Consider the following 27,475-nt stretch of genomic DNA (forward strand, 5'->3'; position numbering starts at 1 on the left):
CATCTTCTATAACAAGAAAACATCATCATTTCTAATCACAGGAAAACATCGTGATGGCAACCGGGATTTTGGTCTGAAATCACCAACCAGCAGTGAGCAAGCGTGGTGATTACTGCTCATGCCTTCTCCTTGTGAGAAGATGCCCTTACCCTGGAAATAGTTACGAGCTGGATAAAGTCAAATAAAATTTGTTTGTAAAACGTACCACTACAACATTCATTCATAGTCACTGTCACTGAAAGTCATAAGATTGTTTCTAGTCGGACCATGAGACAATGATTTGAAATAATCATCATAAATTTGATCACTTATTGGCTGGGAGATCTAAGAGATCTTTGGATTTCAGAGCATCGATATTGATAGGCTCATTAGAGGCCAATGGCAAAGCCACTTCGGAGACTTCTCCCTTTTCTCAGTTCTCTTAAACCAGAAATGCAGAAACTCTTCATTTTCACTCAAAGAGTATTTAAAATCTACGTCATTAGACTTTTCATACGTCAACCAGAAAATACAGTTCTAACCAAATGTAGTTTTGTCTGTCTGAAAATGGAAAGAAGTCAGAGTCATTCATTAATTTTACATCATGGCGATTGCTGGTCATTTTCATTTATCTCGGGGAACGGAGATGGTGCTGTTTCTTTTTTGAATGAATCTTTCAATATCTGCTTAACAGGCAAGATATTATACCGTTTTTGACCTGGACAACACTGAATATAAAATAAGCTACTCTACTTCTTCTGCCAAACCGTTAATAAAATGCCATAAGCATGAAGTGATTTTATCCGCACCTCTTTGAGCTATTTCTTCATACATGATAACATAATGGAATGTTCGTTTAGTAGTAACTTTGCGGATTCTTAAATTAAAAGTCCAAAGTTTCTTTTTTAAAAGGCTACAGATGCAGTTAAATTTGGAATCTGTAAACAAACAGCTTTTATCTTTTAGTTTCATAGTGAAATGTTGCCTTATGCTCCGATTTTTCTAAATTTATTCTGATCTGACACGAAAGAATGAATTTGAAGAGACAAAGAATCAAACCTTGTGCATGTAGGTATCGTTACTTGGCTAAACGTTTACCAATCTTTAAATCGATTTAGAGATTGGTAAACGTTTCTGAACACACTAAGTCTAAGAGATCTTGCATCACATGCATGTTTCTTTATAGATAATAGGCTTCAGACCTAATGTCTGAAGATTTAAATTATGTGCCAAATAACGTTATATTTAAGTAAGGGAGAAGACCTGTTAAGTTAACAAATAATTTTATTTGATTTGATACAAATAAGTTAAGTGATGATAATAATTATTCAAGTTTGGTCTAATTATGTTAAGTGCTCTTACGTTGTAAATGACTGTTCGTTGATTGAGTATTCGTTTTACAAGTCTATGTTAAGTTATATTAATATATTTGTATCAAATAAAAATATTTTTTTTTGTACTTAAGGGGTTTTGATACAACCTATTTAAGGTATTTCTACTATCAGTAGGCTTATGTGACATAGACCAAACGAAAGAGGACGTTTCTATCAGTATAGATGGCCAGAAAACAAAAAATGGCCATTTTTGCACTTACGAGGTATATAGGTACCAAACACCACAGAATTTAAACACAGAGCAGAACTACACAACGACTAGCGAGCATGTTTAGTAAATAACTGATGAAGCTTGATGCGGTATCTCTTAACTGATTGTATCTTTGTATACTTGGATCAAGGTAATTATTTATTATTATACGCGAAAAATATTATTCTAACGGATTTTTGTATGTTATATAATATTATGTTACGTTGTTGACAAATTGCTATGAAACAATAGGTATTAAGTATTCAGTAAGTAGAAATTGATAATGTAGGTAGTTATGTATGATTAAGTGCATACAAAATTTTACGTGTGAAAATTATGAAACGTAAATAATTTAATTATTATTAGGTTTTATGCGCTTTTTACATTTTTTTTCTTTGCTATTGGAATCAAATTGGAAATGTAACTATGTAGTTAGTTAGTTCTTTATTAGCCTTTCTATATTTATTGCACTAAATTGTCCATATTTTATTTATGACTCCGATAGTAAATGATGATGAGTTCATCTTTCGCAGTAGGATATAAATATTTTAAATGTGTCATAAGGCCAATAATCGCGCAATCGCCAATAATACGCAGCGGTATTTTTTCTATATTCTGTAGGTAACACATGGAACCTTACGGAAAATAATTCTGTGATTTGGAGCAAGTTGAACGCGAAACAGTGCGGATTATTTCCGCGCGAATATTTCGCGCAGTATAAAGTAAGTATGGCTATGCGAATGCGGAATACCTAAAGTTCGCGCGTTTCGCTCAGCGTAACAAGTAACAACGCATATTTTTTTGATAATAAACGATTCAGCTATGAAGGAAATAATATATTAATAAAACACAATAAACGATTAAATAAAATTTAATAGCAGTCGCAATAAACAGATGTATAAAAACAATATCCTTATAGACTAGCGTTTATTTCATATATGCAATTATTTTAACATTAAAAACTCTTGCACTCGTTTGTTGAAGTCATCTGCATAACGAATGTGCACATTATGTTTCCCTTCTGGATATAAGTGAATTCTGAAAATAATAAATAAGTATGTTGTATTATCATTCAATTTACTTGGCAGATTCTGCCTTGCTGTGCTTAAATTTTACGTGATTTCTTGTTTTTAGCTCGCAGATACAGCGAATAACTTCCTATCTATACTATAAAGCTGACGAGTTTGTTTATTTGTTTGTTTGAACGCGCTAATCTCGGGAACTACTGGTCCGATTTGAAAAATTCTTTCGGTGTAAGATAGCCCATTTATCGAGGAAGGTTATAGGCTATATACTATCACGCTACGACCAACAGGAGTGGAGCCACGGGGGTGAAACCACGTGGAGCAGCTAGTTTATAATAAAACTTAATTTTGTTTGAGTTTATTTGGCCAACCCATTGCAGTGGTGACAAGCTGCTGTGGAATTTCAGTTAACATTCCAATAGAAAATTTTCAGATTAATAATAATATACTTAAAAACATTTGAAAGTCTACATAGTAGGTACGTAACTAGTTTATACGTAAAATCGTGAAAAATTACGATACAAACAAAAAAAACATTTGAAATCCTTAAAACATAAATGTTGATGTTGCCAGTTAAATATAAAAAATTATTCACCTCGATCCTGGAATATGCGTGTGTAAATGAGACACATGTACTCCATCAACAAGTGGATCTTTTTCCCCATGTACGATCAATGTTTGGCATTTAATATTTTCAAGTAAATCCGAACAAATATTGCCGTCTTTCGCTTTAAATAACGCCTCCATTGTATCCACCCACTTAGCCCAGTATGTGGCGAATCTTTCTTCGCCGTATAATTCAATCATTGGCTCTTTCATCCTTTTAGACCAGGAATTGACATCTCTTATTTCTGAACAACAATACAAAGAAAGCAATGCTTGATTATACAGTTTTTAAATCTACCAACTACCTGTTTTTAATATTTTGTGGGTATTTTTAAATTACCTTATTTAAATACAATTTATTATTTTTTGAAAAATAATGATTCAGAAAACGTTGGTGTGGGGTATATGCACATAAAACCCTCTAATCTTTCACGCGGAAGCGAATTCGAATTCCTCGGGATCGATTTTTTTCTATTATAGAAATTTTTTCTACAACACATTAAAATTTAAATGTTAGAAATAATAATCATAAAATAATATTGTAAAAAAAAATCGTGCTTGAAAGACAGAATCAACTAAAAAATAAGAATATTTTTGAAAAATTATATTTTTTATTCAAGATACCTAATAGATATTATTTTAAGCTAATGAAATTATGGTATTGTCACTAGTCCTTGATAAGTGTACAAAAAAACGAATTAATGAACATACTTTTATATCCCTCCAGTTCTTTAGGCAATATAAATGAATTGGCTCCCCAAATGACAAGTTTGTTGACTGCATCAGGATATTTTGCAGCTAAAATCATACTTGATATACCCCCATCACTCCAGCCCAGAAGTGAGAATTTCGGAATTTTCAGTTCCTTGAAAATATACATAATATGATATATAAATAAGAATATAAATAAGAATCTTTAAATATATGTACGTTTAATTATTTTTAATGGTGACTATACATATACTGTACTGTATAAGAACCAGTTCAGAATTATTTTAAATAATAAATTTAAAAAAAATCTGAAATTTTAATTAAAGAAATCCATACTATCAAGATTTTCAGAAATTTGAACATTTTTTCAGCCAAATATGTGTTATTACTAATTCTTAAAAAGGAAAATCAGTACCAATATCTTACCTTCATAAACTGAAAAGCTACATCAGCATCCTTTTCATAGAAATCAATACTGAAGTCCCGTTCTGGTGGCATGCTCTTACCAAACCCTGGTGGATCCCATACCACCAGACTGAACTTCTCCCTGTCAATCCCATCCACTTGAGGTTTAAAGTCCGTCCATATTGACCCCAGAGCCCCTGGAGCACACAGTATGTTATGTGGCCCTTGACCTACTTTCACATAGTTGATTGTATACTTTCCAACTTTTATTTTTTCTTCCTATAAAATTACATTGTTTTATGAGCAATGTGAGTTAAATATAATAAAAAAATTATAATTCCATTTTTTTATGTTAACAAAACTTAATTATAATGGCAGTGAAATATAATTAAGATTCTATGATATATGTACTTATAATTGAAAAAATGTTTTATGTGATTTTAAAAATATTTATCTATGATAAGTGATATTTGATAAGCATAATAGTTAGGACCTATAAAAAAATAAGGTAGCTTTTAAAGAAAAGCAGAATTTTTTACTTATATCAATAAATAAAAATACTATAGCAGCTGGATAAGAATTATTTGGCGATCTGAATTTCAAATAACAAACAAGATGATAAGATAAGACAAGATTTAAACCCGTTTATAGTTTGCATTTCAGAATATATGTACCTACATTCTCTTTATAAAATAAAATATTGGGAAGGTCTTACATACCATTTAGTAATTTGTATTAAAAAAAGGCTATTAACAAGATTATTTTATCTTTAACTCGTTAATTTTGTACAATACGAAAATAATAATAAAGAAAGTTATGCGGCAGTTCGTAGCTCGCCGGGTCAACAGGTCAACTACAACGTCTTGTAGTTTGTACTATAAAATGTGTAGTTATTACCTACATTGTTAGTCAAACAAACGACGAACAATATTTTACCTTAGGCATAGGCAGTGTTGATGCGAATGCTGTACTCATTCGTAGAGGATTTGTATTTTTAATCGAGATAAATATATTTCGTACTGCTAACATTTGAATAGATTTTGCACAACTAGGTACTCGAAGTATTCAGAAAGGGATTCGGTGAGATAAAATTTTGTAAGTGTTCTGAATTAAATTATTGTTTCACACTTTCTAAATTTTTGTAATTGTTAATTGTTATTTGACTGATAAATTGTTTCATTGTCAGAAGTCAACATTTCAAAAGCCATAACTGAGAAATGTCATTTCAAAATCTGATGTCAACTCTGAAGTTCACAGAATACATAAATTCTATAACCTTGAACTAGATATTTTTATAACGGGCTCTTGATAAGCCCCGTAGAAAGAAAATTATGAAAGTATTTGGGCTATTTTTTGCTCCATGGTTATTTGGCATATTTTTATACAAATATCAAAAAATATGCACATGCACAGGTAAGTACACAGGCACTAAAAATAATAATTTCAGTGCGATTCAAACACCACTTACGGAGAGAACTTCCACCACCAATTTTCTAACTCGGAAGGTTCCAGTATTTTAATAAAATTATTTCATTTGTTTCAATGAATGTAATTTATCAATGAGATGTGGCCACGATGTAGCGTTAATTTATTTGCATTCGTCTGCAGAAGTCTAAACTTTTTTTCGGGGTCTGTACTCTGTAGATATCTGTCCTTATAATTATTTATAATTTAAAATTCGGCAATGCTCAATAGGTAATTAGTCGATAAATTTAAAATACTTTATTTAGAATAAGTAACCATCTCAATTCTCACCTCACTAGAACTGCTACAGCCTACAATAATATAGGTACCCTACTTTACATATTATTTTAGATAACTAAGGGTCAACTCACACCAAAAGAGCGGCGAAGCGCAGCGAAGCGGAGCGCAGTTTCCGTGTCATAATATGAATTTTAACTTTATTGTCATTACTATAAAACTTATTATCGCCTTAGAAACTCGAGCCCGCAGCGCGACTCGTTCGAGTTTCTCATGCGATAATAAGTATTATAGTAATGAAAATAAAGTTAAAATTCATATGGCACTGAAACTGCGCTCCGCTTCGCCGCTCTTTTGGTGTGAGTTGACCCTAACTTCACAATATCGGTGGATAAAGACGTATACGTAACCACTAACCTACCAGGGAAAAAAATATTCAGGGTGGACTTTTAGTGCCTTGTTAAAACGACTTAAATTCATTCAAATAAAGTTTAATTTGTGTGAAGATACCATAAAGTGATATTCATACTATGCGTGATTGAAGTTTTATATTTTTTATAGGGGATGAAGAAAGTAAAAAAAAACATAATTAAAATATTAATCTTTATTATGCCAACATAGGCCCTAGCGAAATAAACTAGCATTAAATGTTAAAAGCATAAAACCATTACGAACTATTTTTAAGTAGATCAAATGAAATTCGATCTTATGTAGCAAGTATTTAAATTTAAAATTAATATTAAAATTTTATTTTCAGTGACCTGAAGTTACCAACAAATAATTGTGATTAGAATTGTGAACTAATCTTAACGTAGAAGACAATTTTAAACAGTCTTTGTGTACCTTAAACTTTAAAACTCAAGCTGTGTGTAATAAAAAAAATCAATGTGTATAATGAACAAGTTATTTTTTATTATTGTGCAAGATATTTCATTACCATTCATTGCATATTCCATAGGATATTTTATTTTTAACATAAGATTCAGAAAATCTAGAATGTATATTGTAATTTTGTTTTTTTTTTACATAACAATGTTATAGAGGCCTCGTTAGTTATTTCGTTTGGAAATTTTGGTTATTTTTTTAACATTTATTATCAACATAGAACAATGACGCCTCAAGTTGTTGCATTACAATATACCTGCAAACATTGTAACTGGCCAACATAAACACAAATTACTCTTGTAACATAACATAATACTTCGTAAGCAGTGTATATAAGACCTTGTAAAATACAAAATTAAGTTTCTATATCTCAACATACGAGTAAGATGCATAGGATAATAATCTCTCTATAAATAGAAATAAGGGACATATTACGCTATATTTTATAAAAATGCTTACATATTTCGATGACTGCTCGTATTTTAAAGTACACATCAGTACACAGTACGGACATGGACAAATATATTCAAAATATAACATTTTTTATGGTATGACGTCACAAGCTAGGCATTTTTTTCCTTCATAGCCTAATACGTCCCTATGTTATCCCATACATTACTCGCGCATCAAGACAATAAGTTAACTAAGTTAGTCCAGCTCCCCGGCGTTACACGCATCTTCATACGTCTTTCCCTTTTGTTCCGGGTCCAATTTGATCATGTCATCTATACGTAGGATGGTGATCGCTGCTTCTGTTGCGAATTTTAGCGATTTAATCTTTGAAATGGCCGGTTCGAGGACACCGGCGGCGAGGTTGTCGCGTAATGTGCCTTCGGTTAGGTCCAGACCGACCCACTTGAGGTTCGCGTGTTCTACCTGTAAATAAATATGGTTTAGTGAGTTTTAAGTGCTCTATCTGTTAAAACACATGATTGATGATGATTTTTGAAATAAATAAATAAAAGTAGTGGTTAGTGTGAATGAGATTAGATAGAAATTAGAAAACCTAATTACCGGACATATAAAAATAACTGCGTTAAAAACAACCGACTTCAAAAACGGAAAAGTAAGAAATAAAAAAGATTTGATATTATTAATTACTACATATTATTTTTATGTGCTATTTACTAAAAAGGTTTGATGTCGGTGCATGGGCTTAATACTAAGTGCTTAGTGTTTGGCACCGACTTCAAACCTATTTAATAAATAGCACATAAAAATAATATGTAGTAATTAATAATATCAAATCTTTTTTATTTCTTACTTTTCCGTTTTTGAAGTCGGTTGTTTTTAACGCAGTTATTTTTATTTAATACTTTTTAGTGTATTTTTCAACACGAATCAAACGAGCCCAAACTCGATAAAGTTGAGTCAATATATTACTGAGTTCCTATGGCCACCTTCCGATTCCATCATCAGATCAGCTCCATGTCATGATAATGTTTCATCGCTATCCAATTTACATTCGTATACAAAATTTCAGCTCAATCGGTTACCGGGAAGTGAATCAAAGTTACTTGCTACATTGAAATTAAGTCATCGAGTACAGACAAAAATGCTCATAAAATAAAAACTACTAGGCCTAGCCGAATAAAATTTTTATGGGACCAATTCGACACCATCCCGCATCGAACAAAAAAAGAATCACGTAAATCGGTTCAGAAACCTCGGAGTAATCGGTGTACATACATAAAAAAAAAAAAAATATACCGGCCGAATTGATAACCTCCTCCTTTTTTTTGAAGTCGGTTAAAAATAGTGAATTTTGACAAACAACAAGTTTGCTTTTGAGCTACTTGTTTATAATAATTAATTTGACCCGGGTAGTCCAGTACACACCAGCCACCAACTACCCTCATATTTCTACTTTTTTGTCTATTTATTTCCTATCTTACCTTAGTTTGTGAGGAGTTATGATAAGCTCGTAACTTGGCCACCAAGTCTGTGGCATCACGTGCCGCGTTCACTGAGAGAGTCTTGGGTATCACAAGGAGAGATTGTGCGAACGCTGCTATCGCCAATTGCTCGCGGGAACTCTAAAACATAAATAACGTTAAATTAATTGAAATGAACGCTTATATTTTTTAAACAAATAAAAAAAAGAAACACTTTACATAGATAATTATTTATGTACTCATTACAATTATCAGAAATAAAAGTAACATTAATTAAAACTAAACAAAAAAATTGATTCGACATTTGCCTGATATAGTGTAATTGCTACTTCTATCACCGTATCATTAAATATTAACACACACCATGCACATAACTGTTAATAAGCAATCATCAATCTATACTAAAGCTGAAGAAGAGTTTGTTTGTTTGTTTGAACGCGCTAATCTCGGGAACTACTGGTCCGATTTGAAAAATTCTTTCGGTGTTTCTAGCCCATTTATTGAGGAAGGTTATAGGCTATATATCATCACGCTACGACCAACAGGAGTGGAGCCACGGGGGTGAAACCGCGCGGAGCAGCTAGTTGTTAATAATTTATTTATTATTTATTTATTCATACTTTATTGCTCTCACATAACTTAACTAGGAACTTAATCTAATTATGTATAAATTAAAACAAATGGCGGTCTTATCACTAAATAGCGGTTTCTTCCAGACAACCAGATGTACGGAAGGAAGTTAGTTTGAGGAGAGGAATAGGGCAGAGCATAAATATAATAATTGTTAACAACAAGATTATAAATTAACCATACAAAAAAATTATAACACTTAAAAAAGGAAAGAGGTACAAACCAGCGTAGTAGCGAAGTTATCCAAGTATATAGACAGCGCGGCTTCCACCGCCCCGCCGCCGGGCACGAGCCGCCCCGACTCGAGCACGCGCCGCACCGCGCACAGCGCGTCGTGCGCGGACCGCTCCATCTCGTCGCAGTACGCGTCTGTGGGGCCGCGCAGGATGATGGAGGCTGCTGTGCGTGCTGCTGGCCTGGTACATGACATAGATAATAGTTTAGTTTTTTATTTGTGTTTTATTTTATCATCACGTCGCGACAGTGGGCCACGAAGTACAAGCTCCTCCGTGCTGCTGGCCTGGTACAATGCATCATTAAGAACAGTTTTTTTTTTTTATTTAAGATGCGTTTTTGTTATTATTTTATGTTGAGAGGTATTTTTATTGTCTAGTTTTTTTTAATTTATTTTTGTACATAATATAGTATGTAGTGTTTGTTGTTATATTTATTTAGGTTAATAATGCGTCGTGAGCGGAGCGCTCCATCTCGTCGCAGTACGCGTCTGTTGGTCCACGGAGGATGATGGAGGCTGCTGTGCGTGCTGCTGGCCTGGTACATGACATAGATAATAGTTTAGTTTTTTATTTGTGTTTTATTTTATCATCACGTCGCGACAGTGGGCCACGAAGTACAAGCTCCTGTGTGTGCTGCTGGCCTGGTAGATTTTATTATTTGTGAGATGGTTTATACAGCCAGTATGTTTAGGTATTTAAACGATTTTGTCGGGCAGCCCGGCTACATAGTGTGATGAATTTTTATAACTTTTATTTTTATTTTGATGTATTTATTATTTATTGACCCAAATTTAGATCTCATTTGTCTTGATTTATTATGGTATTATTAGCACTCCATATTGTCGCAGTACGCGTCTATGGGGCCGCGGAGAATGATTGAGGCTGCTGTACGCGCTGCTGGTCTGGTACATGATAGAGACAATGAGACTTGATGGGATATATATTTTTTTATCAACGCGTTTGTGGGACGCGATGGATTATTGAACAAGCTCCTGTGCTCGCTGCTGGCCTGGTAGATGTAAACTCGTATTAGTATCATCAGAACCGGGACGGGATTTTTTGTTATTGTTTTATTTTGTGAACTGAACTGAACCTACCTTCTAGAGAAGCGCGTACCATTTTAGACCACATCTCAGCTTAACATCAGGCGAGATTGTGGTCAAGCTTCTTCCCTATCGTCAATAACAATAACAATTTTAAGTCTTTTTCTTTTCTTGTTTTTATTAGGTTATTTTGAAACACAATGGTATGTTTGTAGTTATATTTCTTTTGTTTATTAATGCTGGCGCAGTACTGCGCACAGCGCGTCGTACGGGGAGCGCTCCATCTCTGTTGGTCCACGAAAGATGATGGTAGTTACTGTTTGTTCTACTGCTGAGTGGAATATTTTTTTTAATTTGTTGTAAAAAAGAATATTGGTTTGGGTTGTGTGTTTTATGACTGTAAATAATAATATAAGGTGTATAATTCTTACCCCTTAATTAAGATGAGCTGGTCATCACAGATTTGTTCTTGTAAAACTTCTGCAGCCTCTCCAATCATGCTTGCCTCGAAAACTTCTTCACCTAAAATTGGGAATAATTTTTTAAAATATTTTTTTTCTTCACAACCTAAAGATATGCATCAAATATTATGTTCTGCTTGATGTTAAAAACTGGCCTTATCATTAAAATATTTTTTATATGACAGATATTAAGTTTTTAAATAACGGATGAAACCACAAATTCTGTGTTGATTCTATCAACCAACTAAACCTTACCTTCCATATTAGTCAACGAAGTAAGGTACGCCGCTCCTGTAGCCTTAGCGATCCTCTTCAAATCTGCCTTCTTACACCTCCTCACACCCATAGCACCATTCTCCACGAAGTACTTCAAGCAGAGGTCATCAATTCCACCACTGCAGAGGATCACATTGACCCCAGTGGAGAGGATCTTTTGGAGACGCTCCTTGGTAATGTCCAATTCACGGGCGCGGATAGCCTCCAACTTCTCTGGGTCGCTTACAAGTACCTGGTATAGAGAATGTGATATGGTTCATTAAAGTCTGGTATAGCATTATATTATCTGTGATTAAAGTGAAACAATAGCGCATTACAACTGACGGAGAGTGGCAATCAATATTTATATTTTGTAATCGAGTGAATTTGGTTGACTTTAACTCCTTAACTTATAAAGAGCACATAATTAAAAAAAAAAAATTATGTTGGAAATAAATATTTAAAGCAAAATTTACTAATTTTGGTCAATACAAGATAAATAAAAGTTTAAATATGAAAATTATTAAATTGGGTATGTTTGAGAAATGAACAGAAAGATCACACATACTATAATCATGCAATTAAAAAAGAAAATTACCTGGACACCCATTTTCATCTTAGTCTTTTGCAGTGAGAAGTCGAGACAGGCAATTTTAGCGTTCACAATCTTCTTGGGCATGGCCTGCGAAGCGACAGTGCAGTTGAGGGCATAGCCCTTGACTAGTACACTCTCCCGGGCGCTCTTGCCGTGGGCCTTGAGAATGTTGACAGCCTTGATCGGGTAGATAGCATTGCCTTTGGGGTCCATTGTCTTGATGGCTGTCGCCGCGTCTACTACCATTTCAGAGAAGAAATCCGCATCACTGATGTTTTGTTTAAGGATTTATCATTTTATTGTTATTTTGTAAAATCTATGAATTTACAAAGTTGGTTATGAGTTTCATAAATGAGTGCATATATTATTATTTAAACATTGATTCAAATCTAACTTTTCAAAGTCAATTTGACATTTTTAAATAGAATAAAGAAATCAAGTGAAATGCGCACTTTTTGATTGTTAATTTTATTTATGTATACAACATTGCATTTTACTTAACTTGTGAACTTGTTCATAGAAAATTGCATATAATTTTCACTCATAATCCCAAATTTTTTAAAACTCTATATTTCAAATCAATTCAATTTTTATTTATTGGCAATTTTTCTTTGTACAATTCGGCCAGTGTCACGTAAGGAAGATTATACAGTTATACACACTTCATGTGTACTCTATATTATGTTCGTTATGACTTTGCTATTTAAAAGGATACGCTCCAATCAACTTGGACGACATGGTGGTTTTGGCAGCATTGATGATGGACGGTCTGCCGAGAGACTCCACAGACACTGTGAGGTTATCTTGGATGTACTTCACAGCCTCCTTGCATGCAAGACGGTAACCAGAGATGATGCTTGTGGGGTGGATTTTGTTCTTCACTAGTTCATCTGCATTCTGTGAATAGAAGAAAACTATATAAAAATTTAAGACTATGATTAAAAATAATGAATAATAGAGAAGATGTATTTTTGATTTGATAAATTTGTATAAGGCTTATATATCTTCAATCTTTCAAGTTGCATAATTTATTTATAAGGTATTTGACTTATAAAATTCGAAGTATACTCAGGTTGCAAAAAAAATTTTCAAGATCACCAGTAAAGCATGCAATATCTTGTTGATATTTTTTAGTTTTATAGCATTCAAATGCTTTATCTGGCGTAATCACAAGTGGTTGATAGGTGAGGCGTCGCCCCGGCATGACAATATTCTCGGGTTCAAATTCCCCCTCAGTATTGATTTATTATTATTATTAAAAAAAAAAAAAAAAAGTTCGACGACATGTGTCATCCGCCAACCCGCACTTGGCCAGCGTGGTGGATTATGGCCTGTACCCTCATAGGAGGCCCGTGTCCCAGCAGTGGGAACGTATATGGGCTGATGATGATGATGATGATGATAATTGATTTATTTAATTTTTTTAAGAATTTATATGCTGTTTAAAAAAAGAGTGTGTACTTATGTACACGAGTTAGAAGTTATACTTTTTAGGCGTTTGGAAAAAAATACTAGAATATACAACTTGAACATAGTTATCAATTTTCATACCACCTAGAATTAACTTCATGCTGTTAAATTTAGGTGTCGGTGTGCACACGCATTGTAGAAGAGGACATTACAAAGAGGGGCTTTATTAATACTATAATACCTATGACTTTAGAAGTTTCAAAAGTACCTTAAGTAGTTCCGCAGCAATAATAACGACTGAGGTAGTGCCATCTCCAACCTCCTCATCTTGCAACTGTGCTAGCTCCACCAACACTTTGGCTGCTGGGTGTTCAACTTCCAACATCCTGATAAAAATAATGTAGTATTAATATGACTGAATCTCCATAATGAAGATTGGTTATAACATATTGATTGCTAATTTACTTAAATTATCTTTTTTAGTTGTAAACTATTTAATTCACTAACAAAAGAACAAAATTACAATTATTACGATACAAAATTCATAGTATACTTTGGTAGTTTTATTTATGAACTGATTTATTCAAAGATGGTTAATATAGGATAGACCAAAACAAGTAATAATTTGAAGAAATAAAAGGTTATGTTTAAACTGAACACATACTTAAGAATAGTAGCACCATCATTGGTAACTGTGACATCTCCGATGTCATCAACCAACATTTTGTCCAGTCCAACTGGGCCCAGTGAGCTCTTCACTATATTGGCAATAGCTGCTGCCGCCATCACTGTAAAGATTCAATTGAATGATGCAATTAGTTTATTCCTATAGTATTAAGATTAGCCTTCTAATATCCCACTTATATACTACACACTACAAAAACTGTATATGCAAAAGTTACTAAGAATTATTGGATATATGTTTGTAACAGGTGAAACCGGGTGACACAGCTAATGTAAACATACATTTTTATAATGTGTCAGACATTAGAAATACAAAATTTGAGAAATACATTTTGTTTGAATGACATGCAACTAATAATAAACTCCAGTATACTGTATAAAATAATACATATAAATGCAATTCAACTCATTGAAGTAAGACTTAAGCGTTTAAAGTAAGTTATCATATTATATTAGATTGTCTGTTTGGATAGACTCGTCTAACCAATATATTTTAAGATTTGAGAATACTTTTGTATGACTTAACTATTTAGAGAATTACTTCCATACAAGTCTATGTTTTGCATTTATTGTTATTTCTGCATATAATTCGTACAAAAACTGTGACTAATACGTTTAGGTTATCATCACAGGTAAAAATATATATGCAAGAATTCCTTATTATTTATACAAATAATAAATATTTTCGACAAATGAAAGCGAAAAATATTAAGAGTAATACAAATTTAATGATTTTTATCATAAAAATTACGATATTCGACACCATAAGCAAAGATGCATGTGATCTACCGGGCATTGTATGTTAATTCTTTTTTATGTGTTTCTTACCATTTTGTGTTCGGACGGGTGCTCCTGAATATCTGGTTCCTGCCACTGATAAAGGCGCAGCTAACGTCGACATTTTTATTTATTTAAAACAGAAAATTCACAAATAAATAATTTTAGCACACTGTCCGTTCTTGTAGAAAGCGATAATGTTGCTAGTTGAAATGGTTGAAATAAAACTGACAAAATATGATAGAATGACATTTAGAAAAAAATGTTGCCTGTTTAATATTTTAAGGTTTGAATAAAGAATATTATTTAAATCAATATAAAACTTACGCGGTTAACAGTTTTATATTTTTATAAATTTAATAATAAAAATATCTAATATTATAAGATTATATAGGTACGTATTGTTATATGTTATATTGTAATATTATCCGTCTATTTGCCACAATGATGTAGAAATTCTCCCATAGATGTCTCTATTCCATAATTATTATCAATGTACATTCCTATTCAACTATCGCACGAAACCTACATGATTTTGATGAAAATTGAAATTTTGCTTCATGGAAGATTCTCTTGTATTTGTGTGAACTTAGAACACAGGAAAGTTTTATCCTGATTAGATGAGCAATTTTTTTAAATCACTAAAAGCATACCTAAGTGCCCTTACGCACTACCGCTTATGATTGTACGCACTAATCATAAAAGCGGTTGCATATTAAAATGGGCAAGCGGCTAACCGCGCGGTTAGCCGCCCCCGCGGTTAACCGCTAGTGCGTAAGGGCACTTACTATTTGTGGGTAAATCTTATTTAGTAATAACTAATAACTAATAACTAAGTAAAAAAAATAAGTATCTACCTAAGTAAGATACATATTTTTAACAGTTTGGACCACTATCATGGAATATCTACAAAAAAAATAAAACCATAAGTACCTATACCTTCGCATTTGCGGCATTTTCAGCTTCAGGCGAAATTTTCATACCTACCTATTTTTAACCGGATCAGACCTTCTGAATCTCGAAAAAGGCCCCAACCACTTTCATGAAATTAAGTATACAGAGGGTTATATTGCAAAAAAAAGAAAAGACTCCAGGCTTACAGCTTCCGGTAAGTCGTAATTCACAGTAGCATTGTAATTTTTACTACTTCACGCGGACTTTCTGTGTGGCTGTGGTACTTTCAGCTTCCCCGGTATGAGCTGGAAAAATTCGTCTGGAAGAATTCTTGTTTTCCACATTAACCCTTTAATGGTTACTTTTTCTTTATTCTGTAATCGATAGCATATTTTATGAAATATTTATCTCCATGAAGTATTACTATTCAACTGAAAAACGTACCTACAAACATGCTTAGTTTTTTTATCAATCGAATTATTTTCATAATTTTGGGTATTGAGTATCTGAGTCATATGTATAATTGTATATGGCATGATAATTCTTGTGATAATTCTCATCAATCAAGTAACACATAAAAGAAGCGTGCATTAGACAGAATCAATATATTTATCGATTAGGTAGACCAACTTGACAAATACTTAATTATATCTAATATTGATAAATTTCGTATTTTTTTTTTGTATTTTCCAATTTTTTGTTAATATGTAAGTACTGCTGTTCATATGTTCGTCTATAAATTTTTCACCGTTCAAAACGGCCGTGTTTATTCAAACTGAAAATAACGGTTAAAAACTACTCGCTGCATTATTTCAAACTAAATAAGGTCAAAGAATAAACATTCATTAAGCGTTGCTTTCATGCCAAACTGCTGATAAATATTAACAGCGAGTTTCTGCGCTCATTGTAATGCCCCGCAGCATGTCGCATGCATGGCATGAAGTAATCTTATTTGCTAGCAAAACTTCAGGAGTAAACCCTAGCAAAACAAATCACTTAAATTGCGCATGTCCTGATCTGACGCACGCAAGCGCCTGGCCGTTTCACGTCAGTCGCGCGCTGACCTTTGCCGCGGTTGCACGTTATATTTTCGTTGATTTGTATCCCCACCACGCGATAAATGGCGCCCAAAGTGGGACTTCTTCATCTCGGGTAAGTGTCAAACACACACACGAAGCGGCTTCATAAGTTTCATTTACAAATGTGGTCCATGCAGCATCCGTGGTAGTGGGCGTGGTGAAGGGCGGCGGCATATCGAGCCATTCTGCCTGATAAGAGCACACTGTCAACAAACTCTATCATTATATAAAGTTAACTGGGAAATGGAGAGTCATCTACGAGCTACGAGAGTCTATTGATTTTTAACGGATTACGTATTGTTCATATTAAGAAGTTTTAAAAGTTTTATTGAGAGGGTCATTTGATACGGATACGGCAGTTCATTTTGCAATTTGTCATTTGATCCAATTACCTTGTGTCCTGCTATGTTCCTAGTTATTCTAAGACGATTCAAGGAGGGGTCCTGCGAATTCATTTTTAAATCATGTGATCAAATTTGCATTATTCTCTTACAGACTGGTGTTTCATTTAATTGGTATTATTTCTTGTGTTGTCGACTTGTTTCTCCTTATGATGATATTGAAAATTATTTCGTGGTTTACACAATACATAATTGAGTAATCATGAATGAAAATCTTATTCTAGGAATACGTTTTGTAGATAATTCGTAAGGAGGTTCTTCGATAATTTATATTACAATCAGTTATGATCACACACGATGATTATCGTACTCAACATAACCTAAAACGAATCTTGAGCTACGCAATATGATTTTGAAGAATGTGCTCCTAGTTTTTACACTAAAAAAATCATTTCTCTGAGATGTACTTTATCGTAATACGACATCGTCGTATTATATAGAGCTATATACTAAGTAGCTATATAAATTGTTGCAAAGGTAAGCGAGATGGCACATCAATATTTATTTATAGCTAATATCTTACTGAAGCGTAATAACAGCATCATATCTCTATTACCAAGGTATTACGTGAAATACATAACTCTACATTAATACTGCAATATTCAATAAGCAATTGTTTATATCATATATCATGCAACAAATTAACTACGCGGACGACTATTACTCCTACTTAATTATAAAACTTCATAAAATTATTCAGAAATTAAACCGGAATATTGGTGCTATAAAAATAATAAAATAACTAAGCATTTTTTAAAGAAATTTAATGCGATGTTCTTGTAATCTTTTGTGGTTTCGCGAATCTTTACATACGTAAAGCCTCTTGTAATAAAGTTTTATTGAATATTATAAATTATAAAACACGCTGTTGATAGTTTATCGTTTTATTTATATGAAACTAGCGGTCCGCCCCGGCTTCGCCCGTGGTACATATTAACGTTTTCTCTACATAAGAACCATCCTCGTACTTCAAGGAATATAATAAAAAAAGAATTATCGAAATCGGTTCAGCCGTTCTCGAGTTATGGAATTACAACGAAAAGTGGCATTGATTTTTATATTTATATGAAATAACTGCAATTTTTTTTAAGGATTTTCAGTGTTCGTAAGCGTAAATTTGCATTGTTACACGATACTTTTGTGTGGCATTTACTAATCAAACTTTGTATTCGATTTTCTCATAATAATTACATTATTTTGATAATAATCTCTAATTATTATAAAGCACACATAATCTTATTAGTTATTACTATTCTTCAAATAAATTCAACATCTAATATATAAAAATCAATGCCACTTTTCGTTGTAATTCCATAACTCGAGAACGGCTGAACCGATTTCGATAATTCTTTTTTTATTATATTCCTTGAAGCACGAGGATGGTTCTTATGTAGAGAAAACGTGAATATGTACCACGGGCGAAGCCGGGGCGGACCGCTAGTATTCTATAAAAATAAAATATATTCTGTCCAATCATCGCAAACTCAATCATCCAATTGGGCTTCTAAGCTCTTTTAAAACCATTAAATCATAAGCATTGGATCTTTCCACTTATTATTATATTAATATAATATGGCTCAAGATGGTCAGTACACACTACAAGGTTGGAAGTCGAGAAACTATGCCGAAGATAACACAACTATTCTTGTATACCAAGTTTTCTTATGTCTGGAAAGATAATTCCTTCCACTGGTCTTGGATCCTCAAATGTTTATAGGTACTTGTCACGTCGGACCAGAAAACCCTGTTTTATTTTCTCGTACCCTCCTTTATCTTTATTTATGACACTGTATAAGTACAGGAGAAAATATATTATAAAGCGAAAAGGTAAACGTAAGGATAATTTATAGTGTCGTACCTCGTAACTGAGAAGTGTGATGGCAGTGTGGAGTTTTTTTAACTGTTTTTCACCAAGAAGCAAACGTGGTTTTAGTTTGAATACGAAGTACTAAAATACTAAAATTTTATAATAATTACATAATTATTTCAATAACTAAGCTGTATTATTCATACTGATAAAAAGAGGTTTTATTTAAGTGTTTATCCTGGGTCATCCCGAGTGGAACCGTGTCTATTACTAGGATACGGAGTATTTAAAAATTAATAGTTAAAATTCACTTAATATTTTAATTTTATGACTAGACGAAATTATTTTACTCAACACGAAATTAAAATTATTTAAAATTCTAGTTCAAATATAGATATATTATTTTAAATAATTGTTATCTTAAAAAACCGGCCAAGTGCGAGTCGGGCTCGCGCACAAAGGGTTCCGTAGCAGCAAATATAATAAATTACAGTTAAATCAACCTATCTCAAAAACTATAAGAGATACTTTGATCAAACCAAAAATCGTTGAAAGAGTTAATTAGCATGCATCACCTCTATTTTTTTTAGAATTTTATACCCCGTAGTTATAAAAATAGAGGGGGGGGGACATACTTTTTACGACTTTGAGAGCTGATATCTCAAAAACCGTTCACTTTAAGAAAAATGTTTTTTAGAAAACTTTATATCATTTTAAAAGACCTTTCCATTGATACCCCACACGGGTATGTACATCGAAAAAAAAAATTTCATCCCTCAGTTACATGTATGGGGGGCCCCACCCCCAATTCTTTTTTTTACTATTTAGTGTCATATTTTTGTAGCGGTTCATACAACACATATTCCCATCAAATTTCATCACTGTAGTACTTATAGTTTCCGAGTAAATCGGCTGTGACAGACGGACAGACGGACAGACGGACAGACGGACATGACGAAACTATAAGGGTTCCGTTTTTGCCATTTTGGCTACGGAACCCTAAAAAGGCAAGTAATAAACTGAAGTTTTTGGTTACAATGTTATGCAGTCTTTATCCAGTAATGTTTGCCCAAAATAGACCCATATTTCTTAGCTGATAAAAGGAAAGACACCTCGAAAGTTTCATATAAATGCTAATACAATAGCCGGTCAAAAATAAACTCAATAAACGGTTCTTGGATCTGTTTGTAACTGGAAAATAGTGGGAATAGTTTGATATTGGACATATTTTATTATTTGGGTTAGTGGAAAGCTATTACATTTATTGGGGTGCCCGTTACGATAAATTTAATTGGTTTTCAAACGTAGCGGTATAAAAAGTGAAGTTCCATGTCGCCTAGTGGGGTAAGGGGCAGATCCCGCAGATGCATTATACATCTGTTTCACTGATCGATTTTCTTTAAATAGGGACAAGTAGGTGATCAGCCTGCTGTGTCCTACCAGATCAAGACATTTTTTTTCTACGTCTCCACCGGAAGTCGAACCCAGGACCGCTCGGTGTTACGCTGTACTGTACCGGGGAGGTGGTCCATAAACGGTAAACGTAGCGGTATAAGTTATTCATAAATTATTTAGTTGGGTGTAGTTTTTGATTTAATTTAAAGATGGCAGTAGTTTAACATTTAAAAACAATACTGAGAGTATTTAGTCCATCTCAATACTTTCATGGTTGTCACGTGTTGATGCTACGGGTTTTTTCGTAGACATGGCGTAGCGGCACAGTGTAGCGGGTTGTATTGCCATTTGTAAGTCAATAATTAATAATGTGAATCTATTTATTATATTGAGTCCAGATAAGGATAGAAAATAGCTTATAAATTATATTATTACAATTAACAATTATATTCTTCTACTTACTTCATGTGAATCTTTTAAAAAACTTTGTTTAAATGTAACATAATGTCGTGATGTTTGTATTGAATTTGTGTTGTCTTTTATTTCCTACAAAAGAACAATGCTACAATATTTATATTCAAAATTTCCGCTATTGTTTAAAAGAAAACATTCTGTGTAGGTTCTGTGATAAAAACAATGAATTCGTTTGTGATTTTGTACATGCAAGTTTGGAATGAATGCTGTTACATTAGACCGATACATAAATAGACTACGCTGTTAAGCTATTGCATAGCTTCTATCGCGGGCCTTGAGCGCGGGGACTGAATCCAGTAACGAAAACACCTCACGCTCCCCACTCCGACGGGCGGAGGTGTGGCCTGAAGGCATAGCATGCAATAGCTTTACCGCGGCAGTCCCCGAGTGCCACACGTCGTTTTTTTTATTGTATTTTTTAACCGACATTCCTTAAATTACGGAAGGGTCTCAATTTTTCGCTTTTTCCCTGAGAAGCATATCAATATCATTAATTCTTCAATTTAGTTACAGTATAATCCCATCGTCATTTTACATCTGAATTTTCTATGCGCTATTATTCTGCTTTCTATGCGCTATGATATTATGGTTTCTATGTTACTTTAAATACTTAACTGTAACTGTGTAACAGTTCATAGAGATCATATCATATCACCCCTTGCTCTCTAGATGGCTGTTAATTTTTTGCATCTAAACTTTTCTACTGATAAATGTAATGCAAATTACCTATATTTATCAGTTTATATAAGGCTCTTACGTATTATGTTATTTATATGGCTCTGCAATCTTTATTGGTATTGTGCATTTGAAGTTAGCCAGACTATTCCGATTGTTAGATGAAAATTTTATACACTTAAGCTCAATTTTAACACGCTTTTTTTACTGTAAACAACTAGTGAAATGCTATGTATAAAAATGATGATTCTATAAAAAATTATCGATAGCTACTATTTTCTAGGGACTCATAATTGATATTATTCTAGAAGAAAAAATGCTATCAAACGCCTAAATTTATTTTTTGCATAGAACTTTGAAACAAAAGTTCTTTTTACCATAATGGTAGCTCCATCTCTATATAAGTATAACATTACTTAGAAGTATCAATAGAGATTTAAAACGAAAGCGTATTATTTCTATTGAAAAGGTACAATTGTTTAAAAGGAAAAGTTCCTAGCGACCACACTCTATAGTCTATGCAGTTCTATGGCGAGCAAAGACAATAGAGCCACTTGCGCCCTTCATATTTACTCTTAGAGTATTTACTGTCCGTGTTGTGGTCCGTGTTTATGGCAAGTTATCTATGACAGCTCATGCCTTTGTAGTTTGCACTAAATGGTGAGGCAAAGAGTATAATGTATTGGTAAGAAGTTATTTAGAAAAATACGCTTTTAGCCTTTATAAAGTTGATTGTCATGTCTTTATTTCATAATTAAGAAATAATGAGTAGGTTTTTGGCCCTGGTTTCTCCTGCTTTTCGATAAATTCTATAACCTTTACTTTGACTACTAGTATAGTACCTATATTATCTGTGCTTTAACTAAGGATGTTTTTGTTATAGGTGAAAACACTTCTTATTTTTTTTGTAAATCTCTCTAAAAGCTCTCTAATATTATTTTTCTAGGAGTAGAGGTTGGGAGATTTTTTCCGTATAATTTGTATAATTTTCTCTTGCAATAACACTTTTGGCCATGTTCCACAAAAGTGAATAATGTATGTGCAGAAATTAAAAAAAAAGGATTGTAAGTATTCGTAAAAGTACACATCTATATAAAATAAAGATCTACATAACAATACGAGTATGTGAATAGCTTCTTTTATTTTCATATTACCATTCAACATAACTTCGTACATTATACGCATTAAAATAATACTTTTTTTCTGCTATTATGTCGTCTTTCGTCTTCGGCAAATTCACACAAATCCCTTCTATTTGCCGATAGAGGACGAACGTGACCGAAATTTTATTTGTGCCTTAAAATCACGGAATCGCAAGAAACATACTGAGTTTTATAACAGACGGAGGTCTATAATGAGGCGATTATTCCTACAAAAAATAAGAATTTATGTTATTAATGAAAACAAAATTAGCTGACATAATTTTAAAAAGAGCGTCAGAAGTTGCTTCCCGGCTCTATATCTGTGTTATATAGATTCAAAAGTGATTTTAAGAAGTCAAATTGAATAAGTACATGTTTGAGTTCTAGTAAATTCAGTTATTTGTTTAACTGATTTTGCTATAATGTTAGTGTATCTAGACACGCGGCAGCGTGTCAAGCCGAGTTCAAGCGAAGAGAACTGGCGAGCAGCAGCCGTGTGTATATTTACACGAACCATTTCGAGCCACTTTTCACCCCCTTATAACTCGAAAACTATTTAAGTTATATAAACCAAATTTGGTACATATCAAGAGGACCTCAAGATAAACAAGAACCTTAAATTTCATAAATACAGATTAAACAGTTGCGTAGATATTAATATCCAAAAATCGCAATTTTTAAGACTGACTGACTTATAGACATATTATTAATTATACAAAACCTAACCCACTTCCAGATGACCTAGAAATTTCAAATTTTGTAATCAACTAGGTAATAGTGAGTGTACAAAGGAAAAAATCAGAAAATACTGAATTTATTTGTATTTAATTTTTTTTTCAATGACATAAATTTTGTTTGTAAGTATGGAAAAATGGAAAAGTTAAAAAAAAAAATAGTATATTCACCTTACTAGTCTTAAAAAATAGATCAAAACTAATCAGTGGCCGAAAAAAATTTTGAAATCCATCAATAAATGACTGAGATATAGATTATTGAAGTTTACATATTTTAGGACGAAACATCTGTAGATTCGAAGCGCCTCTGACATCACACTCACTCGCGCTAGTATCGCTAGGGCGGATTACTTCGATTGCATGATTTCTTTATTCAAAACTGTTATTAAACGTAAAATAAAAGAAAATTGTAATAAAAATATTGCCTTTATTGCTCATACAGTTAAAAATAATATATAATTTTACATATTCACATTTATTTATTCTTTATATATGAGTGTTTAGTTTAGTTTTAATTTCAGTGTAAATAAATAAATAAATAAATAAAATCTTTATTTTGCTTTAAACATGGTATTCAATGGTGATACAATTATATTAATAAAGCACAAACATGTTTAGCCAATACAAGCATGCAAAAATAATTACCATAAATGGTGTAATGGAAGAAGGCTTCGTCGAAGGTCGAAATGATTTAATTTGCGTAATATTAATATGAGTGAAACATCTTTAGGCGCGTTTAGAGTAACATTTCAAGATCGCGTCATGGCAATACCGTAACGTCATGGAGTAAGGCGACGATTCTTCTACAACGATCTTTGCATCTTCGTAATAGTGTGTGTACAAATTCACGCTGGATGTTTAGAAAATCATGTAATCTTTTAAACAGAAAACGAGTTTAAAAAATTGCAGATAATGACGGGGCAATTTGCGCTGACATTCATAACATACAAGAAAATATAGAAAATAATACTAAACAAACCATACAGACAAACTGCAAGAAAAAAAAATCGTATATAAAAAGTATTATATTTATAAAGTAAATCAAATTTGCAGAGTAATTTTCTGTACAAAAAGTAATGATATCCCACCAAAAACATAAATGTAAAAATTGGAGCCGAGTTCAATCGTTGACTTAATTTGCCAAAAAAAGAAATGAGATCTAAATGTGTGCCAAGTTCTGCAGACAGTCCAGAAATTTATTTACAAAGATGTATTAAGTTCTTAGGTTGACTGAAAACTCAATTGTTTTATTTTCCCTTAGAGAACAATGTTTATTCCAAAATATAACTTTTTTAATTTGAATAATATAATTATTTTCACAAAACAAACAACTAATGACCTATTGAACCCCATAATTTGATGAGGCTAGTTTTTAGAACCTCACAAAATATAAACAGTATGTAAAACTAGCCTCATCAAATTATGGGGTTCAATAGGTCATTAGTTGTTTGCTTTGTGAAAATAATTATATTATTCAAATTAAAAGAGTTATATTTTGGAATAAACATTGTTCTCTAAGGGAAAATAAAACAATTGAGTTTTCAGTCAACCTAAGAACTTAATACATCTTTGTAAATAAATTTCTGGACTGTCTGCAGAACTTGGCACACATTTAGATCTCATTTCTTTTTTTGGCAAATTAAGTCAACGATTGAACTCGGCTCCAATTTTTACATTTATGTTTTTGGTGGGATATAGTACAGTGTAACTTGAACCAAAGAATAAAAATTATTCTCGTAATGTTCTATCTCACGAAAGTAGATAATTAAATTTTCATTGACAAGTCATTGATTGTCAAGTCTTGTCTTGGACATGGAGTAAAAACAAGAAAAAATAAATATTTCGTAGACAAATAGCAACAGTCTGTATCTAGACTAATTACGCAAAATATAACAGATCAAACATAAAAGAGAACTGAAAAATCTCTCTAAAACGACGAGCAACTTTCTGTGTACAAATGCACGTAGTCGTAAGTTAAAAAGGAAGGTTGCAATTATACTTATAGTTGTGGTGCTTCTTCACCTGTCAAGTATCATGCGAGTGCCTAATTAAAGTTGGCTTATTCAGATTTTATAAAAGAAAAAAGGCGGTAAAACTTTCAAGATGAGAGATGCATGTAGGTTTTTAAACTTGGAATTGCGTTTTTTTTTTTTTTTTGATGAATGAATGAGGTTTTACTGGATGCACTGTGAATTAATAACAAAATATTTATATCGCGATTATTATAACATCGTGATTAAATTTTTATAAGTAATCGGTAAGTTTATAACTTACCGATTACTGTTTTAATATTGAATTTAAGGTCGAATAAAATTATTGATTAATTTATAATAAAGGCCAATATTATAACGTCTTTTCCGCAAAGAAACTGAGCAAATGCATAGCTGGAAAAATGAGGGAAAGCCAGTCTTTACCTACTTCTTTGTTTCAGATGAACCTATTGTTGCATGTAAAAGGGAATTATTTTCAATGGAACTATTGAATGGAATAAAAAAGGATTTTAATAATTAAAAAAAAACCTATTAGGATCGTCTGTTCAAATTAGTCCCTCTTTTTATAATGACTCTTACATACGTCCAATACAGACTACAGAGTCAGAACATATCGGAATGCCGAATGAAACACGTTCGACAAATCTGCGTTGAAATACGAAAATAATGACGTATATTTGTGACTAGCTGTGCCCGCGACTTCGTCCGCGTGGAATTGTGACTGCATAGTAGTTACTAATTAACTTAATTATTGAGTAAACACGTACCTACTACCATAAATAATTAAAAGAACTGATAGTAAAATTTATTACCGAACTGTGCTAAAAAATAAAAAAAATAAATGCCTTATTAATTTTCTATGTATTTCTTTTACATTATGTCATATTATTTTTAAGCACCAGGGGGGAGGCGAGCAAATTTCTTTCTTCCTTGTATGGATGTTATTAACAATGTATCGTGCAGCAACTGATCAGCTTAATCGATACTCAGTTCTTATCAAATCCAGCACCAAATCCAAATCAGATCTTTCCTGTCTCACGCCTGTAGTAACTAAACCGTTTAGACCGTGCAATAAAAATTAAATAAAAAAAAACCCAACGCAACGAAGAAAAGTGCATAGAAAAAGGAATAAATAATTTCACAAACTTCCCGACGATCTTTAAAAATAAATACCATTTTAAATATTTATAAAAAAAACAAAGTCGTCGGGGCTGCCATGCCAACATTATCATAATATAATATCATATATACCTCTATAAATATTTTTTTTTAGAATGGTAATTAATTTTTAAGATCGTCGGGAAGTTTGAAAAATGATTTATTCCTTTATCTTCGTTGCTTTGGGATTTTTTTTTTAATTTTTAAATTTTTAAACTTCTGTTTCTTATTTTCATGTAATATTTTCAAGTGAGCGAGACCGAACTATCAAATGTACCTCCATATTACATTCCTACATCATATTGATTTGGGCCGTAACCGTGCCCAAATTGTAATGGACCACAGTGGCAAAAGAAGTGGTACATTTAGGAAAAAAAATTCCAAGGGCCAGGCCTATGTGGCTTTGAGTAGAGTTCAAAATTTCCAGGGTGTGGCTATCCTCTCGCTCCCATATCTCCTCTTCTTTCACAGATTTTTAACCCTTTCCTTTCCACCCCTAGTAAATGGCAGAACCGATTTTGATGTAAACCATATCTATACGTAATTGTACCTATATGTACATTGTACACGTCATATCCTGTCGTTTGATGCTCCATTTGGTTTATTTATACCCACTGTCGCCCCTAAAGTGCCCTAAATGTAATAAACGGATGAACCGATTTCGATAAAATATGACTAATTGTAATTCACACTTTGCCCTTTCATATGCCCCGCTTGAGTATATTATTTGACCACATTCGATTATTGTTCATTTCCACTTTTACCGCTGTAATCTAATAAATGGATTAACCGAATTGGATAAAAATATAACTAACTGTACTTCACCCGTTATGCACTTTCATA

At 32.7% G+C, this 27,475-nt stretch overlaps 3 protein-coding genes across 4 annotated transcripts in view; 1 reads left to right on the forward strand and 2 right to left on the reverse strand.

Annotated features, from left to right (window-relative positions):
* Positions 1-2,418: 2,418 nt before the first annotated feature.
* On the reverse strand, positions 2,419-5,439 carry LOC123694963 (valacyclovir hydrolase-like). The gene is made up of 5 exons (XM_045640608.1): positions 5,247-5,439; positions 4,332-4,589; positions 3,906-4,059; positions 3,184-3,439; positions 2,419-2,601 (listed from the first exon to the last, which is right to left on the reverse strand). The coding sequence occupies exons 1-5, from the start codon at positions 5,337-5,339 to the stop codon at positions 2,508-2,510; spliced, it is 855 nt and encodes a 284-aa protein (XP_045496564.1). The 5' UTR covers positions 5,340-5,439; the 3' UTR covers positions 2,419-2,507.
* A 1,161-nt stretch (positions 5,440-6,600) lies between these two features.
* Positions 6,601-15,089, reverse strand: LOC123695016 (T-complex protein 1 subunit alpha). Its single transcript, XM_045640696.1, has 10 exons — positions 14,934-15,089; positions 14,086-14,209; positions 13,690-13,807; positions 12,727-12,908; positions 12,015-12,279; positions 11,417-11,669; positions 11,132-11,222; positions 9,645-9,837; positions 8,792-8,932; positions 6,601-7,772 (listed from the first exon to the last, which is right to left on the reverse strand). The coding sequence occupies exons 1-10, from the start codon at positions 15,004-15,006 to the stop codon at positions 7,545-7,547; spliced, it is 1,668 nt and encodes a 555-aa protein (XP_045496652.1). The 5' UTR covers positions 15,007-15,089; the 3' UTR covers positions 6,601-7,544.
* Positions 15,090-16,839: 1,750 nt separating this feature from the next.
* LOC123694904 (cubilin) overlaps positions 16,840-27,475 on the forward strand; it is a 74,752-nt gene continuing 64,116 nt past the window's right edge. For both annotated transcript variants that reach the window (XM_045640522.1, XM_045640523.1), the window contains exon 1: positions 16,840-16,928. The gene's annotated coding sequence lies outside the window, so the exon portion shown is untranslated. The remainder of the gene's footprint in view (positions 16,929-27,475) is intronic.

Source organism: Colias croceus, chromosome 10 (assembly GCF_905220415.1).
Source record: "Colias croceus chromosome 10, ilColCroc2.1".
In the NCBI taxonomy this organism is placed as follows: Eukaryota; Metazoa; Arthropoda; class Insecta; order Lepidoptera; family Pieridae; genus Colias; species Colias croceus.